The sequence below is a fragment of the Rana temporaria genome, chromosome 9 (assembly GCF_905171775.1).
Source record: "Rana temporaria chromosome 9, aRanTem1.1, whole genome shotgun sequence".
NCBI lineage: Eukaryota > Metazoa > Chordata > Amphibia > Anura > Ranidae > Rana > Rana temporaria.
Genome location: NC_053497.1, coordinates 99,755,986 through 99,770,657, shown reverse-complemented (window position 1 = coordinate 99,770,657; position 14,672 = coordinate 99,755,986). Strand labels below are relative to the sequence as shown.

General features: G+C 38.4%; 1 protein-coding gene across 1 annotated transcript in view; it reads right to left on the bottom strand.

Annotated features, from left to right (window-relative positions):
• The window catches only part of LOC120913770 (vascular endothelial growth factor receptor kdr-like), a 239,058-nt gene that overhangs the window by 156,034 nt on the left and 68,352 nt on the right, over positions 1-14,672 (bottom strand). Inside the window, exons 2-4 of the mRNA XM_040323969.1 lie at positions 11,897-11,990; positions 4,693-4,922; positions 235-362 (exon numbers count right to left, since the gene is read on the bottom strand). Of these exons, the coding sequence (XP_040179903.1) occupies positions 235-362; positions 4,693-4,922; positions 11,897-11,990 (452 nt within the window). The remainder of the gene's footprint in view (positions 1-234; positions 363-4,692; positions 4,923-11,896; positions 11,991-14,672) is intronic.

Here is a 14,672-nt window from a genome sequence, read left to right as displayed (position 1 = left end):
TAAATAAAAGAATTGATTCAAGATCAACTAGGAAGATAACGGTGTGCAAGCTTTGCTTAAAGTATATGGTTGATTGTAGGATCACAACAATTACAAGCTTGTTTTGTAAAATATCCTTATTATCAACCCTGTTCTTGCTCATGAAATAAATACTGTATTGAACAGGCTTTCAAGATTTCCTTCCTGGGACTCAAAAGTTCCCAGCACAAGCTTTGTAAGACGTGCTTTACTTACATACTGTAAGGTGACCTTGAATTCCGGTGAACTGACTCGACAAGGAACAATCAGTTCATTCGCTTTAACACCCATTATTGCAGTTCCTGGGGTTGCTGTATTCATCTCCAGAAACGGCTGTGTATAATCTGAAGAGGGTATGTGAAATCACTAGTTAGGATACCTTTTAAACAGAACAATGTAAAAAAAAAAAAAGTACACGTTAAGGTAAAACTTTTTTCTTTATTTTGAGGTGGAGATTGGTTAAAATCTGTCAAATACATTTTTGCTTTATTTTTTTGCCGAGTGTACCCCATTTGGTTCACTTCTTGTTCATAAGACACAACAGGCATTAAATTAAGTCTCTGAAACAAAGAAAGAAAAAATCACCAGCACAGGTATTACCATCGGAAAACTTCCTCTTAAGCCCTGTACACACGGCCGGGATTCTCGTCAGGAAAATACATTGTTTTTCCTGACGAGATTCCTGGCAAGATTTTCTTGCCAGATGAGTGTACAGACGTACGATTCAAAAGAACTGCTGTTCTTTTGAATGGCACGAACGCGGTGACGTCATCGACTACGACGAGCATGCGCCATCTTGCTTCACCCTACCTATACCTTAGAAGCTACCGCGCATGCGTCAAAGTCATTTCGAGCATGCGTGGGTTTCCATGGAGGCAGGTAAGTATACAGATGCTCGGGTTTCTTGGCAGGAAAACACTGCCCAGAATCACAACAAAAAAATAGAGAGCAGGTTCTCTATTTTTCTCGTCTAGATTCTGGGCAGTTTTCTCGACAAGAAACCTCAAAGCCTCGTACATACGCTCGGTTTTCTCAGCAAGAAAGCTCTGCCAGCAGTTTTCTTGCTGATATAATATATATTTTTAGCTTTTTACTTTACTGAACGTATATATTTTGTTGATGAGTTAACCTATAGCAGCCAATGCTATATAAACCATATGTGCTTTCTATTGTGCAGAGTTCTTGGAAGGAAACCATGAGAGGAAATAAACAGAACTCAAGAGCTCATCACTATGTTGATGTTACCCCCTCTGCTGTTTTCTTACTTTTGGTCCTTGTTATGAGTCTATCAGCTTAACCATTGTGTAAGAGCAAGGTCTGTACAGTGCAGATATGGGGGTCAGGCTTTATATGTTCTTTGAAGATGTGCATGTGATTGAGCAAACTGACATAGCTAGCCCATTTGCAATCTGTTTTCATTAGTATCTTTTGCGCTCTGACAGAAAAAAAAACCTTTTCAAATAATAATATTTATTGCCATTAGTATTATCCTTGGCTTTCTGAAGGTTTCAGGCAATGCGAAAGCTTATAGAAAACAGTGTATATGGGCGCCCACAACAACAAGCGCTTGAGGGCACAGTTAAAAACAGCACTTATTAAACACAAATCAATACAATAAAAAAATATATAAAAATAAAATGTAACCAGTCTGTGGGCAGCTGTTTAAAAAAACCTTCAAGCAAAGATCCTCAAACAATAAATGTGACAGAAACGAACAGAGCTCCTACATCGTTAAAGCTTGATAAAGCCCACTGAAGCCTGGTAAAGGCATGCTTCAAGCTATCACCAGCACTTTCACTATTGTATTTACTATACAATCAACTGAGGGGTATAACAACAAGTTATTTAGCCTCCCTGGCGGTATGATTATTTCAGATTTTAGGTGCTGAAAGCGGTACCATTATTTTGCATGGAAATTTGGCGTTTTATATTGTAGGCCTGCAATTCTTAGGAATAACTCACTTAAATCTGTCTAAACAAGAGTCTAGTAGACATCCTGGGTATAATAAAATTTGGAACACAAAATCATAAATTATAATATAATAAATAAATATAAATAATTATAACAAATAATATAATATTAATAAAAATTATTACTTTTAATTTTTTGATGACGAATTTCCCCACAAATCACTATCGCTCAATTCTGCAAGTGATTCTAATTTAATATCGCTTTTTTCTAGCTGGTCTAAAACCACTTTTGACATAAAGGGACACTTTTTGGTTGCTATGGACAATCTTCAGTTTCCAGGCAGAAAGAACAGTTTTTATTATATAAAAGTGCATGCAGGACACTGGGCAGACCACTAGGGACAAAGGGGTGTGTATTTTTGTCATACAGTACTGTAATCTATAAGATTACAGTATACTGTATGTATTGTGTTTATTTACTTTTTAAAATTTGGCGCCGATCTCCACCCCCCGTGCGCCGTAACGTCGCAGGGAACGGAGCTTGGCGGCACTCGGCACTGTGAATCGAGCGAGGAGGACACAACTCGATCACACAGCGGGGAGGCATTGCAGGATCCAGGGACAAGGTAAGTAACTCTGCCTGTGGACACTGCAAGGAGATCCCAAGTCTGGCTCGGGGTTACCGCTTTTGGTCCTGAAATTCCACCCCGAGCCAGACTCGGGATTACTGCTGAGGGGGTTAAAGCTTGTTAAAGGTTTTTGCAAATGCTTGCTTAAAGAGGAAGTAAACCCTGATGGGTTTTTACTTCCTCTTTGTTTCCCTGCAAAGGTAAAGCATAATGGGCTACTAGGCAATTATGTGTCACTTACCTGAAACCAAAGCCTGCGATGTCTCGATTTCCTCGCTGGCCGGAAGCGTCCATTCTTCACCCCTCTTCCTTCCGAGGCCGCTAATTCTAACTCTGTGACTGGCCGAAGTCACGTGGCGTCACTTGCGTGCCAGTCACGACATGACCCCAGCTGTGCCCTTTCAAGAGTGCGCATGTGCCAAAGACATCAGCGCATCCTGCATCGCTCCTCTCCCGCAGGCAGTTCATACTGCCTTCTGCGACCCGCTCGGGTGTCATTACACTGTTAATGACACCCCCAGATCGGTTCAAAGATCTCAGTGTGAACTGTGAACTCGCACAGAAATCAGATCGCATAGGTGAGAACACCCATGCAATCCAATTTCAGTGCGGGGGGGGGGGGGGAATCCCTGCACTTTTTTCCCTGCAAACTCAATGCGAGTTCAGCCATACAACTGTATTACATGTGATGTCTGTGATCGCAGTAGTGTGAACCTGGGCTAAGTCAGTGGCTCTCTGCTCTGAAGCTCACCCCTCCCCCAGAAGAATGTTTGTTTTATGATTCATATTCTCTGAAAAATGTCCAAGAAATCATAAATTCTGCCAGGGTATGTAAACTTATAAGCACAAATGCACAGTATATCCATGATCAGACTGAAATGTGACTGCACCCCTTTAGCCAAAACAATTCAATTACTTGAATTCTGTAGCTAATACTTATTTGAATACACTACAAAATATAGCTGTCAGCACAGAGCACAGCTACACTTTCAACCTTAAAGCCTCATACATACGATCGGATTTTCTGTGGACAAAACGTTGGACTTTTGTCCTGAAGGGAGTTGGCCAGGAACTTGTATTGCATACAAACCGCAAAGATCTGTCGGCCAACAAACACAAAACAACATGTTTTTTCAGCTCTTTAGTGTCACCCTTTGGGCAACTTCTGCTAATGTTGTGTTATAGCGAGCATTGCTTCTGAGCATGCGCGTTTTTTACTTTGGAGTTTTGTCTGAAGGACCTGTGTACACACGATCAGATAATCCGACAACACACATTTGTTGGCAGACAATTTTAAAGCATGCTATCCCACATTTGTTGGTGGAAAGTCTGACAATTGTCTGATGGAGCATACAAATGGTTGGATTATCTGACACCAGCCTGTTATCACACAATTCCCGTCGGATTATCCGATCGTGTGTACGGGCCTTAAGAATGAATGTTCTTGCAATGAATAGTGCTTGTATTTTGTTTAAAAATATACAACTGGCTCTCTACAGCCAGACAAAACTGTTGAAGTAGTGCAATATGAACCCAAAAGCAATTCTAAGCTGTAGCCCTAGTAAAAGCCGTTATAGGCTTTGTCTTCTAATCAAAGATCTTGAAAGTAAAGTACAGATATTTATAGAGTAGAAAGCCCCATGTGTCAGTCTTGTGGTTAACAGCAAGATTTCCTGTTATACTATACTAGCAAGAGATCACAGATCAAATAGAGATAAGTACCTGTTGACAGATCCTGTCCTATCTGATTTCAAAATAAGATCACTAAAACAGAAGTTACTTCAGGAAATCTTAATCAGAGAACTGAAGGGATGTTTCTCCCTTAGGACTCTGATCAGTAAAGGGCAAAATCCTGTAGTTCTTTTTAAGATTGTTGACAGCATTGTCTAATGACTTCCAGAGCTGTCAACACCTGTACAGAACTACCTACAACAAGCAATTCAGGCAACGGCCCTGGAGAGCAGCAGAATATGGTGAATCAAGTTCAAATGTCTTGCTGCAGATGTGGTATACAGTTTTATTTATCTGCAGTGGGCATAGCTCAAAGATCTTACACAGGTGTATGAGAATTTGTATCAAGCATGAGTACTTTTCAATGGCAATTCAATAATGAGAAAATAAAATGTAGTTTTACCTTTAACATACAAGTAAACTCTAGCTTGAAGTCGCAGACTATTCTTGGTTTGGTGTTTATAAAGACAAGTGAAGTAACCCGTGTCTTTTACTTCAGCTTTGGTGAGTTTTAAGTTGCTACATGTAAGATGAGCTTCACTTTGCTTCCTACATCGATGCTCTTCTACATCCATCCTGCTGTGGTTTGAAAATGGCAAGTGCTGCCAGTGCCACGTCAAAGGGCCAGTTCCTCTGTAATAAAAAGGATGTTGCGTAAACAATAGCATGCCTAATATATGTTGTATATGATCTATTATATTATGATCTTAATATATCTACAATATAAATCATTCCTATATCATTTGAAGCTTTGCCACCATTTTTGGTACAACATACTGTAAATACTCAAGTAAGCAGTACTATATAATTAAAGGTTTGATTCATGAAAGATTTCAGGCATGGTAAGTAGGATTCATCAAACATTGGGTAATTCAATGAATTCAATGAAGGTTCAATGAATGTTCTGCGATACGTTTCTGACATGAATTGCTCTTGTTAATGTGTTGAATATAATTCAAGAAATATCTACGACAATGTTGGTCCTGACAGCAACTTTTGCTCCAGGTAGTTCTAATTTTTGCCACTTCTACATTGTGGCACAATACTTGCAACAGATTCAAAATAAAGTACTGTCCTATCATATCTTAAGAAAGTGGAGCTAATTAAGGCCAACTCTCTTTTGGAATCAAACCAATAAAGCTTAGGCCTCGTACACACGATCAGTCCAAACCGATGAAAACGGACTGAAGTTCAGTTTCATCGGTCCAAACCGACCGTGTGTACGCCCCATCGGTCTGTAGTCCTTCAGTCCAGAAACAGAGAACTTTCTTTAAAATTGGACCGATGGACGCCTGACCGATAGGTCAAAACCGATGGTTAGTACGCAAAAGCATCGGTTCCAAACCTGGGCATGCTCAGAATCAAGTCGACGCATGCTTGGAAGCATCGAACTTCATTTTCTTCAGCACGTCGTTGTGTTTTACGTCACCGCGTTGGACTCCATCGGTTTTTGAACTGATGGTGTGTAGGCACATCAGACCATCAGTCTGCTTCATCGGTGAACCGATGAAACTAAACTTCAGTCCGTTTTCATCGGTTTGGACTGATCGTGGGTACAGGGCCTTACAGTGTGTGTCAGCAGCCCTAATCAAGAAACCACAGTGTTTATTTTTTTTATATTAAACTGTTATTTCTTTCTATGTATAGTACATCCACTTCACCTACATTGCAATAATGGAAAATAATAGGAAATCTTGAGAAATTCAAAAGGGGATTTTTATGACTTATGCCCCGTACACACGATTGGACCTTTATCCGACCAAAATCACATCATAATTCCAACGAAATTCCATCGGAGAAAAAGAGAACATGTTCTCTATCTAAACTCCAAAGAAATTCATCGGAATTTCCGATGGAATTACTCCGATGGGGCATACACACGGTCAGAATTTTCGATTGTAAAAGATACAGGGCATTAGATATGGTAATTTGATAAGTCTCCATTAAAGATTTCATCTTGACAATAACAAGTTTAGACCACGAGATCTCTTCATAAATGCATGCAATGGATGTAAAAGCATTGCACCAAATTCAGGTACAAGAAAGGTACATAAATTTGGATCACACCGTGCCTCTTGTAGAAAGTATGCGAGACGCCTTTCAAAATATGTCTGCACAGTCATTATGAAATCCAGGGATTATTGTTAAAACAGGCTCTACATTTTTTACAAGATCAGTCCTTGGAGAGTTTATTGATTCTTAGACCCCATACACACTATTAGATTTTCTGGCGATTTTTGTCTTCAGATTTACCAAAACCATATAATATGAGGTCAAACTTTAGGAGTTTCAATTTGTATGCATCCAAGCAGGCCCTTGCACTTCATGGTTTTGGTAAATCTGAAGACAAAAATCGCCAGAAAATCTAATAGTGTGTATAAGGCTACAATTACAAGTATGTGGGCTCCTACCATGACAGCATACTCTCCTGAAGACCAGGAATGTTGAATATATATATTTAGAACCATATTGAGTCTAAATATTAAATGTTTCAGCATTCAGATTTAAAAGCTACTGTACAGTTTATTCCAAAGAAGAAACTCCTATTTATGTTGAATTCAATTGTTTGCGAGGTGTGAGAATGTTTCAAAACTCATATTCTTTTTATTGAAGTGAGACTTTCCCTGTTTACATAAAATGTTCCTTTCTGGTTATGGAAAGTGTTAGAAGTTGTGTACCTCCATTACAAAGAAATTAGCCCATGACTTATCCTGAAATCGTTTAGAAGCAGCATCTGATAAATGTAGATGTATGAAACACTTATTCTAAAGGAAATCCACTGACTTGAAAATAAATGAATTGCTTTTCAAAGTCACTGAGGTCTTTGCTACATCCCCGTCCCCTCCCTGTTCCTTCCCAGAAAAAAAAAGGTTTTTGGCTTCATGCTGAGACTGTCTGCGTGCCGCCTTCCTGAGGGTGATGCTGCTGCGGAGGTGATCATCTTGAGAGCACTTCCAGCCACTGAGTGATGTGTACACGGCCTGTGTCAGCCTGTGACACCCACTTGTAATCACACATTCCCACGTAAGCACTGGGCGTCTGCCTCTGCTATAGACAGACGGATGACCCTTATGCCCAGTGTGAAGTTCACACGTCTTTCAAAAAGATTTACTAATTCTATCTTTTTCATACTATTTATTGCATTCATTCTGTGGCAATAAGCCTAGTATTCTATATGAAAATTTTTAACAGAAGCATGTTACAGCAAAGGATATTTATAACACTTTTGCAGTGCACCTGCACCCTTTACTACTTTCATGAATAAAATAAATAACTCCAACAACTAACCAATTCAGACTTTCTTTGGTGTGACGGCATTTGTCCCTGGGTGCATACTGCCCTAAACATTGGAACCGCTTACTGCACCATCCAGCCGCAGCAGCTGTCAGCAGGGCTGGATTGTACACATGTGCCTTCCGCCTGCACCTAAATTCCCAATGTGCATGACCGGGTCTTAAGCGGACCTTTTATAAAAATAGAAAGCCATTTTATTTGTCATTCTTGACTTTTGACTTTTGAGCGAGATGAAGGTGATGTCACCATGCCTCATCGCTGTATCCTGCAATAGCTGGGGGCTCAAAATCCTGGATTTTCAGCACCCAGCTTTCCCCATCTATCATATATAGATAGATCTATCTATCTATCTAAATATCTATCTATCTATCTATCTATCTATCTATCTATCTATCTATATATATATATATATATATATATATATATATATATATATATATATCAACACACACACACAATCACACAAGTACATACATGCACATATACACAGCCATACATAAATTTCACATAACAAAAAATTTCTTTATTCTAGCATTTACTTTTCTGATGTCAAATACTTCCTCTGGTGCAAAGTATACGTTTTCCTGAGAAAGTTTGTGTAATACTTTTCTGGGACTACTGTATATGGGATCTGAATTGTGAGATATTTACACTACATGTTTGAAGAAAAAAAATGTTAACAGCCATTGCTGACCATATCCTTCTGAAAACACTCCATGCCTGGCTGACATGCCATTTCTCTGGCTTGAATACTTAAAAAATTATGCAAATGATGCATTCTGACTTTATTGCGACCTAACTTAATGCAGACTAGTTGTCAGTAATTAGTTTTGTGTTCAGAAGGTATATTACTTATCTCGTCTCGAAATATCACCCAAACCGTCCTCTCTGCTCCTCCCAAGTCCTATAGCTCCCATGTCTCCTCTTCCCATGCTCGTCTCCATGACTTCTCCAGAGCCTATCCCATCCTTTATCCAATCTGTCCGGCTTTTTCCTACTCTGTCGACTTTTGGGTGATCCCTGAAACTCATCTCTTCAGAGAAGCCTATCCTGCCTTTGGCTAATAACCAAATCTTCTATTTTTCACTTAAGTTCATCCCTCACAGTTATTACCTTTTGTTCCACCAGCCCTTACCTATTAGACTGTAAGCTTGCAAAAGCAGAACCCTCATAACCCTCTTGAATTGAATAGAATTGTATTATCGCTGTATTGCCTTCCTTTATAAAGCTTTGTAAAGCTCAGCACAAACTGTTGGTGCTATATAAATTCTGTATAATAATAATAATCATGACTCTAAAGCAACATCCAGTTTTAGGGTAATACAAAAAAAATATACACAAGTTTTATGGCTGAATTCAGCCCTTTAACCTCCCTGGCGGTATGATTCTTTCAGAAAAAACATGCTAAAAGCGGTACCATTATTTGCAAGGAAATTTGGCGTTTTATATTGTAGGTCTGTAATTTTTAGAAATAACTCACTTAAATCTGACCAAACAAGATTCTAATAGGCATCCCGTGTATTACATTTTTTTAAAAACAAAATTATAAATTATAATATAATAAATAATTATAAATAATTATAACAAATAATAATATAATTATAATAAAAATTATTCAATAATGTAATCAAATCAAAATCACTGAAATTTGCTCAGTTGCAGAATTGTCGCTGTCATTACTTTTATTTTTTTATGACGAATTTCCCCACAAATCGCTATCGCACAATTCTGCAAGTGATTATAATTTATTATCGCTGTTTTTTAGCTGATCTAAAACTATTTTTGACATAAAGGGACACTTTTGGTTGCTATGGACAATCTACAGTTTGCAGGGAGAAAAAAAGGTTTTTATTATATAAAATGACATGCAGGACACTGGGCAGACCACTAGGGACAGGGGGGGGTGTGTTTTTTTTACATACAGTACTGTAATCTATAAGATTACAGTATACTGTGTGTATAGTGTTTGTTTACCTTTTTGAATTTGGCGCCGTTCTCCGTCCCCGTGCGTCGTAACGTCGCAGGGAACGGAGATCGGCGTCACACGGAGGCACTATGTGAATCGAGCGAGGTCCCGCTCGCTCACACAGCGCGGTGGCATCGCTGGATCCAGGGACAAGGTAAGTAAAAAGTGCCTGTGGATCTAGCGAGGCAAGCCCGTGACTGACACGGGGTTACCGATAGTAGCAAGAAAATCTAACCCCGTGTCAGTCTCGGGAAGACCGCCAGGGAGGTTAAGCAGAATAACAGCAAAATGTCTTAAAAACACAAAAAAAGATTCAGAGATGAAAAAAAAAAAAAAAAAAAGGGTATAGGAAGATGACAAAGTCCAGAGACATGTACTGTGGTTGACAACATACTGTGGTATGCCTTCTTCATAAACACCTGAATAAAATCCCATATTCAGATCTGCTGCATACTATCGGATATTTCCCCCGACCAATATACTTTTATAAAACATATAAACACAGTGCCAAAATATAAATATACAAAATAATGGTGATTATTCCAATCAGCATGTAGCAAGTGAAAAAATCATGCACAAAACAACTGTGATGCTGTGGTGAGTCAGCAAACAAATGAATTCTCAATAGTTCTGAGATGATAAAAGAGCTTTGAATAGCTAGTGCATAAATGGGATAAAGCGTAAGCGCTTTGTGAGCACATTTTTTTGAAGATCCACATTGGAGGATTCCTAAGATTATCACACCATTTTCTTTTGGAGAATTGCTGTTTGATGGAACTTTTGATTGCATTTATTGCTTTATCCCATTTATGCACTAGCTATTCAAAGCTCTTTTATCATCTCAGAACTATTGAGAATTCATTTGTTTGCTGACTCACCACAGCATCACAGTTGTTTTGTGCATGATTTTTTCACTTGCTACATGCTGATTGGAATAATCACCATTATTTTGTATATTTATATTTTGGCACTGTGTTTATATGTTTTATTTATGATCAGTTTGATTCACTGACAAACACTTTTTGCTACATAGCCATTTAATATTGCGCTGGTCACTTCATCTTTCACTACTTTATTGTATTTATCACTTTTATACACTATTAGACTTAGCAGCATTATTACATTTCACATTATATCATTTCTTTCATCTCAAAGTTGTTTTTGGTAGGCGCGAGAGCACCATCACATTTTTTTAATATACTTTTATAGCTTTATAGTTGATACTACTTTTTTTTTAGCTACAACCAATGACCCATTTGATAGGAGAATTCACTACCAATGTAAATACATACCTGGATCTGATTTATTTAAAAAGGAAAATATAGACTCCTCCACTTGCTCTACAGTAGACTAAAAGCTATCCCCGCCCGCTGCCTGCCCATTTCTCCTTTATGCCTCCTCTCCCCCCCCCACCCTTCCCCTTCGGTCCCCTTTAAAGCGTAAGAATTTTCTGTTTCCAGTTAGCTTGGCGCTCCTGTGCCCCAGATGTGTCTGTGCTCCCTCCTCCTGTGTGTAACCACTTATTCCCTATGTCCCCTTACTTCAATGTGTATCTGCTATATATGTCTCCATGAATGTCGAATGGATAATACCTTTACTTGTAGTGCATGTTGCACTTTTGATCCGTCTGCCTACCCATTTTTATTTTCATGCTCAATAAAAGTCGTTTTGATAAAAAAAAAAAAAAAAAGGAAAATATAGGGATTTACTTATATCGGCTATTTATATTCTAACTTTCCTTTTTGTAAACCATTGAAGAAAAGCCTCTGGTTTAGTGTTTTCAAAGTCACTGCCACAAAACCAGTATGGGATTATTTTATATAAATCATCTCCAAAGACTTTTTATAAATTAATCCTAAAAACGCCTATAACTGAAACATGAAAAGAGTGGTAAATCGTCCATACTTCTGGATATATATAATAATAAAATAGAATAGAATAGAATTTGTCCTCCCCAATGAAGGGTCTGGCTTTGCACTTTTTCCTAAATTTTGTTTTTTGGCCATAATTTACCAAGCATGGAAGTGTACATGTAAAATGTATTTAAAACACAATGTAATTGATTTATTAAATCTGGAGAGTGCAAAATCTGGTACAACTGTGCATGGTGGCCAATTAGCTTCTAACTTCAGCATGTTTAATTAAGCTTTGACAAAAAAACAAAACAAATGGAAGCTGATTGGTTTCTATGCAGAGCTGCACCAGATTTTGCACTCTCCAGGCTTTAGTAAATCAACACCAATATCATAAACACTGCTAGGGAGACTATAGTTGCATTCATGCTATATCTCCTGAATCCACACTGATACAATGATACCCATAACTTTATAGTATTTTCTTCCCTTACCTGCAGGTAATGGTGAAAGTTTTTCCCACTCGGGTTTCAATGTGATCTTTTGCTGGAGACAGCTCGAGTTTAGATAATATTTCATTACGATGTCCTGAAAAGTAACAGAAAAATAATGATTATATGATGCTAAGCACTAATAAATCATTATGAAAATCCCATTAGTGTCCACTTATGAAGATTAAGTTTTGTATATTTCTGGCCTGGATGGACCTTGTAAAGTTATGGAAACACTTGTTTTATTTTCAAAGAACAAATTATATGTGTGGGTTAGTTTCCAGTTTCATATTGAGTTTGGGGACAACTTATAATCTGTGACATTAGGCAGGCATTTCCTGGTTGACCATGTTCCATTGTTCTGTCTAGAAAAGGCATTTTCTAAATCTTTACACATGTTTTTTCAGCTGAAGAACCTTTTCTTCTCTAAGTATATATTATACAGACACTTATTAGTCTGACACACACACACACAAATGTATCGGCTCATTATAAGATATATCATGTTAGTTAATATAGTAATGGTCCAAGAAAAAAAAAAGTGGAATAATTCAAAGATCATGCGAACCTATGGTATAATAACCTGCCTGGATAAGTTATAAATTACTTATTTTTGACCTAGGCTTAAAGCTGAACTCCAGGCACAACATTAATAATATCTTTTTATTATTAGATATTTTATTAGATATTTTTTACCCACCCATTCAAAGCCTTAATCATTTTATTTTCTCTGATGAGCATATAAAACTACTTGCGAGCTGACCCTCAGGATCCTGTGATGTCCACCTGCTGTTTCTGCGGGTTGTTCTTCGCCCGATACCTCTGTGTGCTGGGCTCCGTTCCCTGCGAGCTTCGCAACGCACAGGGCAGAGCCCGGCGGCAAATTCAAAAAGTGCAAAATTTATACAGTACACTGTAATCTTTGGCCTTGTACACACGACCGGACAGATCCGACCGTGTGTACAGCCTAGCAGACAGGTTTCCAGCAGACAAAAGTTTTAAAGCATGCTTTAAACTTGTCTGCTGGAAACCCGTCCGTCCGACATGTCTGCTGGTTAGTACACCTAACCAGCGGACAGAAATCTCCCGCATGCGTCGAATGGATTCGACGCATGCGTGGAAGTATTTTACTTCCTGGTTTGGTGACATGGCGGCGTCAACGTCACCGCCACGTCACTGCGCTGTCTGTCCGCGGGGATATTCGGTTTGATGGTGTTTACAGCCATCGGAACCAAAATCTCCCAGCGGACATGTCTGATGAAAACGGTCCGCGGACCGTTTTCATCGGACATGTTGTATCGTGTGTACAGGGCCTTACAGATTACATTACTGTATCAAATAATTGTACATCCCTTTTGTCCCTAGTGCTGTGTCCAGTGCCCTGCATGCAGTTTATATTATATACACTCTTCTTTCTGCCTGGAAACTTGAGAATGTCCATAGCAACCAAAAAGCATCTCTTTACGTCAAAAGTAGTTTTAGACCAGCTAGAAAACAGCAAGAGTAAATTAGAGCACTTGCAGAATTGAGCAATAGTGAATTGTGCGTAAATAAATTGTATTATAATTATTATAGTATTTTTTATAATTATTTAGAGTTATTTATTATATTATAATTTATGATTTTATGTTTCAAACGTTATCATACCCGGGATGTCTACTAGACTCTTGTTTGGACTGATTTAAGAGTGTTATTACTAAGAATTACTAGCCTACAATATAAAATGCCAAATGTCTATGCAAAACAATTGTAACGCTTTGAGATGCAAAAATCTGACATAATCATACTGCCAGGCAGGATACATTATATATATATAAAAATACTGTAAATGACTTCAAGGACTAGTGCAGGTGATGAAGACCCAAGTACGCTTTAAAACACTAACTTGAAAAATAACTATTCTCTTCTGTAGCATATCCTGGACAATATTATTCATAGCACGAGGTCCGAGACAGATATGTGCCCATAATCTACTGCCAAAACGGACATCTGTGCACATTTTAGGCACCAAAGCCACACTACGAGCACATGTGAATAAATATGTATATATCTGTCACCTGTTTTTACTAAAGTCTGTGTTATGGATCAATGGATGAATTACTGAGTATACTGGTCAAAACATAATTGTAAGCATCCTTGTACAGTAAAACCTTGGTTTGAGAGTAACTTGGTTTGAGAGCGTTTTGCAAGACAAGCAACATTTTTAAATACATTTTAACTTGATATACCAGCAATGTCTTGATATAAGAGTAATGTCATGTCACAACTGGGTATAAAAGAGAAGAGAGGCGCCTCTAAGTGAAGCAATATGGTTACAAATTTAATGAAGGTACAACATTTAGCAACTCACATGGTTGATGATTAATAGAGATGCACATCTAAGTATGCAGGCATCCTGGGTAAAGCTGTTCACATAGATCGTCCATACCACCATCAACGTCATCCCTTCCACACTGCGCTCAATAGGCGGTTCAAGCATCGCTTTCAGATCGTTCTACTGCAGGGTAGTCTTCCCGGTCACGATTGCAGACAGACAGCTGTGAGAGCCGGCGGTGCAGAGGATGGTCTATGTTGACAGCTTTACCCCGGATACCTGCATACTCAGAAGTGCCTCTTTAAATGTAAGCATTTTGCTACACTTAGAGGCACCTTTCTTCTGTTTTATACTCTGTAGCTCTTGCTGGATTTTGCTTCTAATACCCTTTTGGAGGCTTTCATTTGTGGATGGACATTTTATAGTTACACAACCTATCACATTGCTATAATCTTTTTATATGGT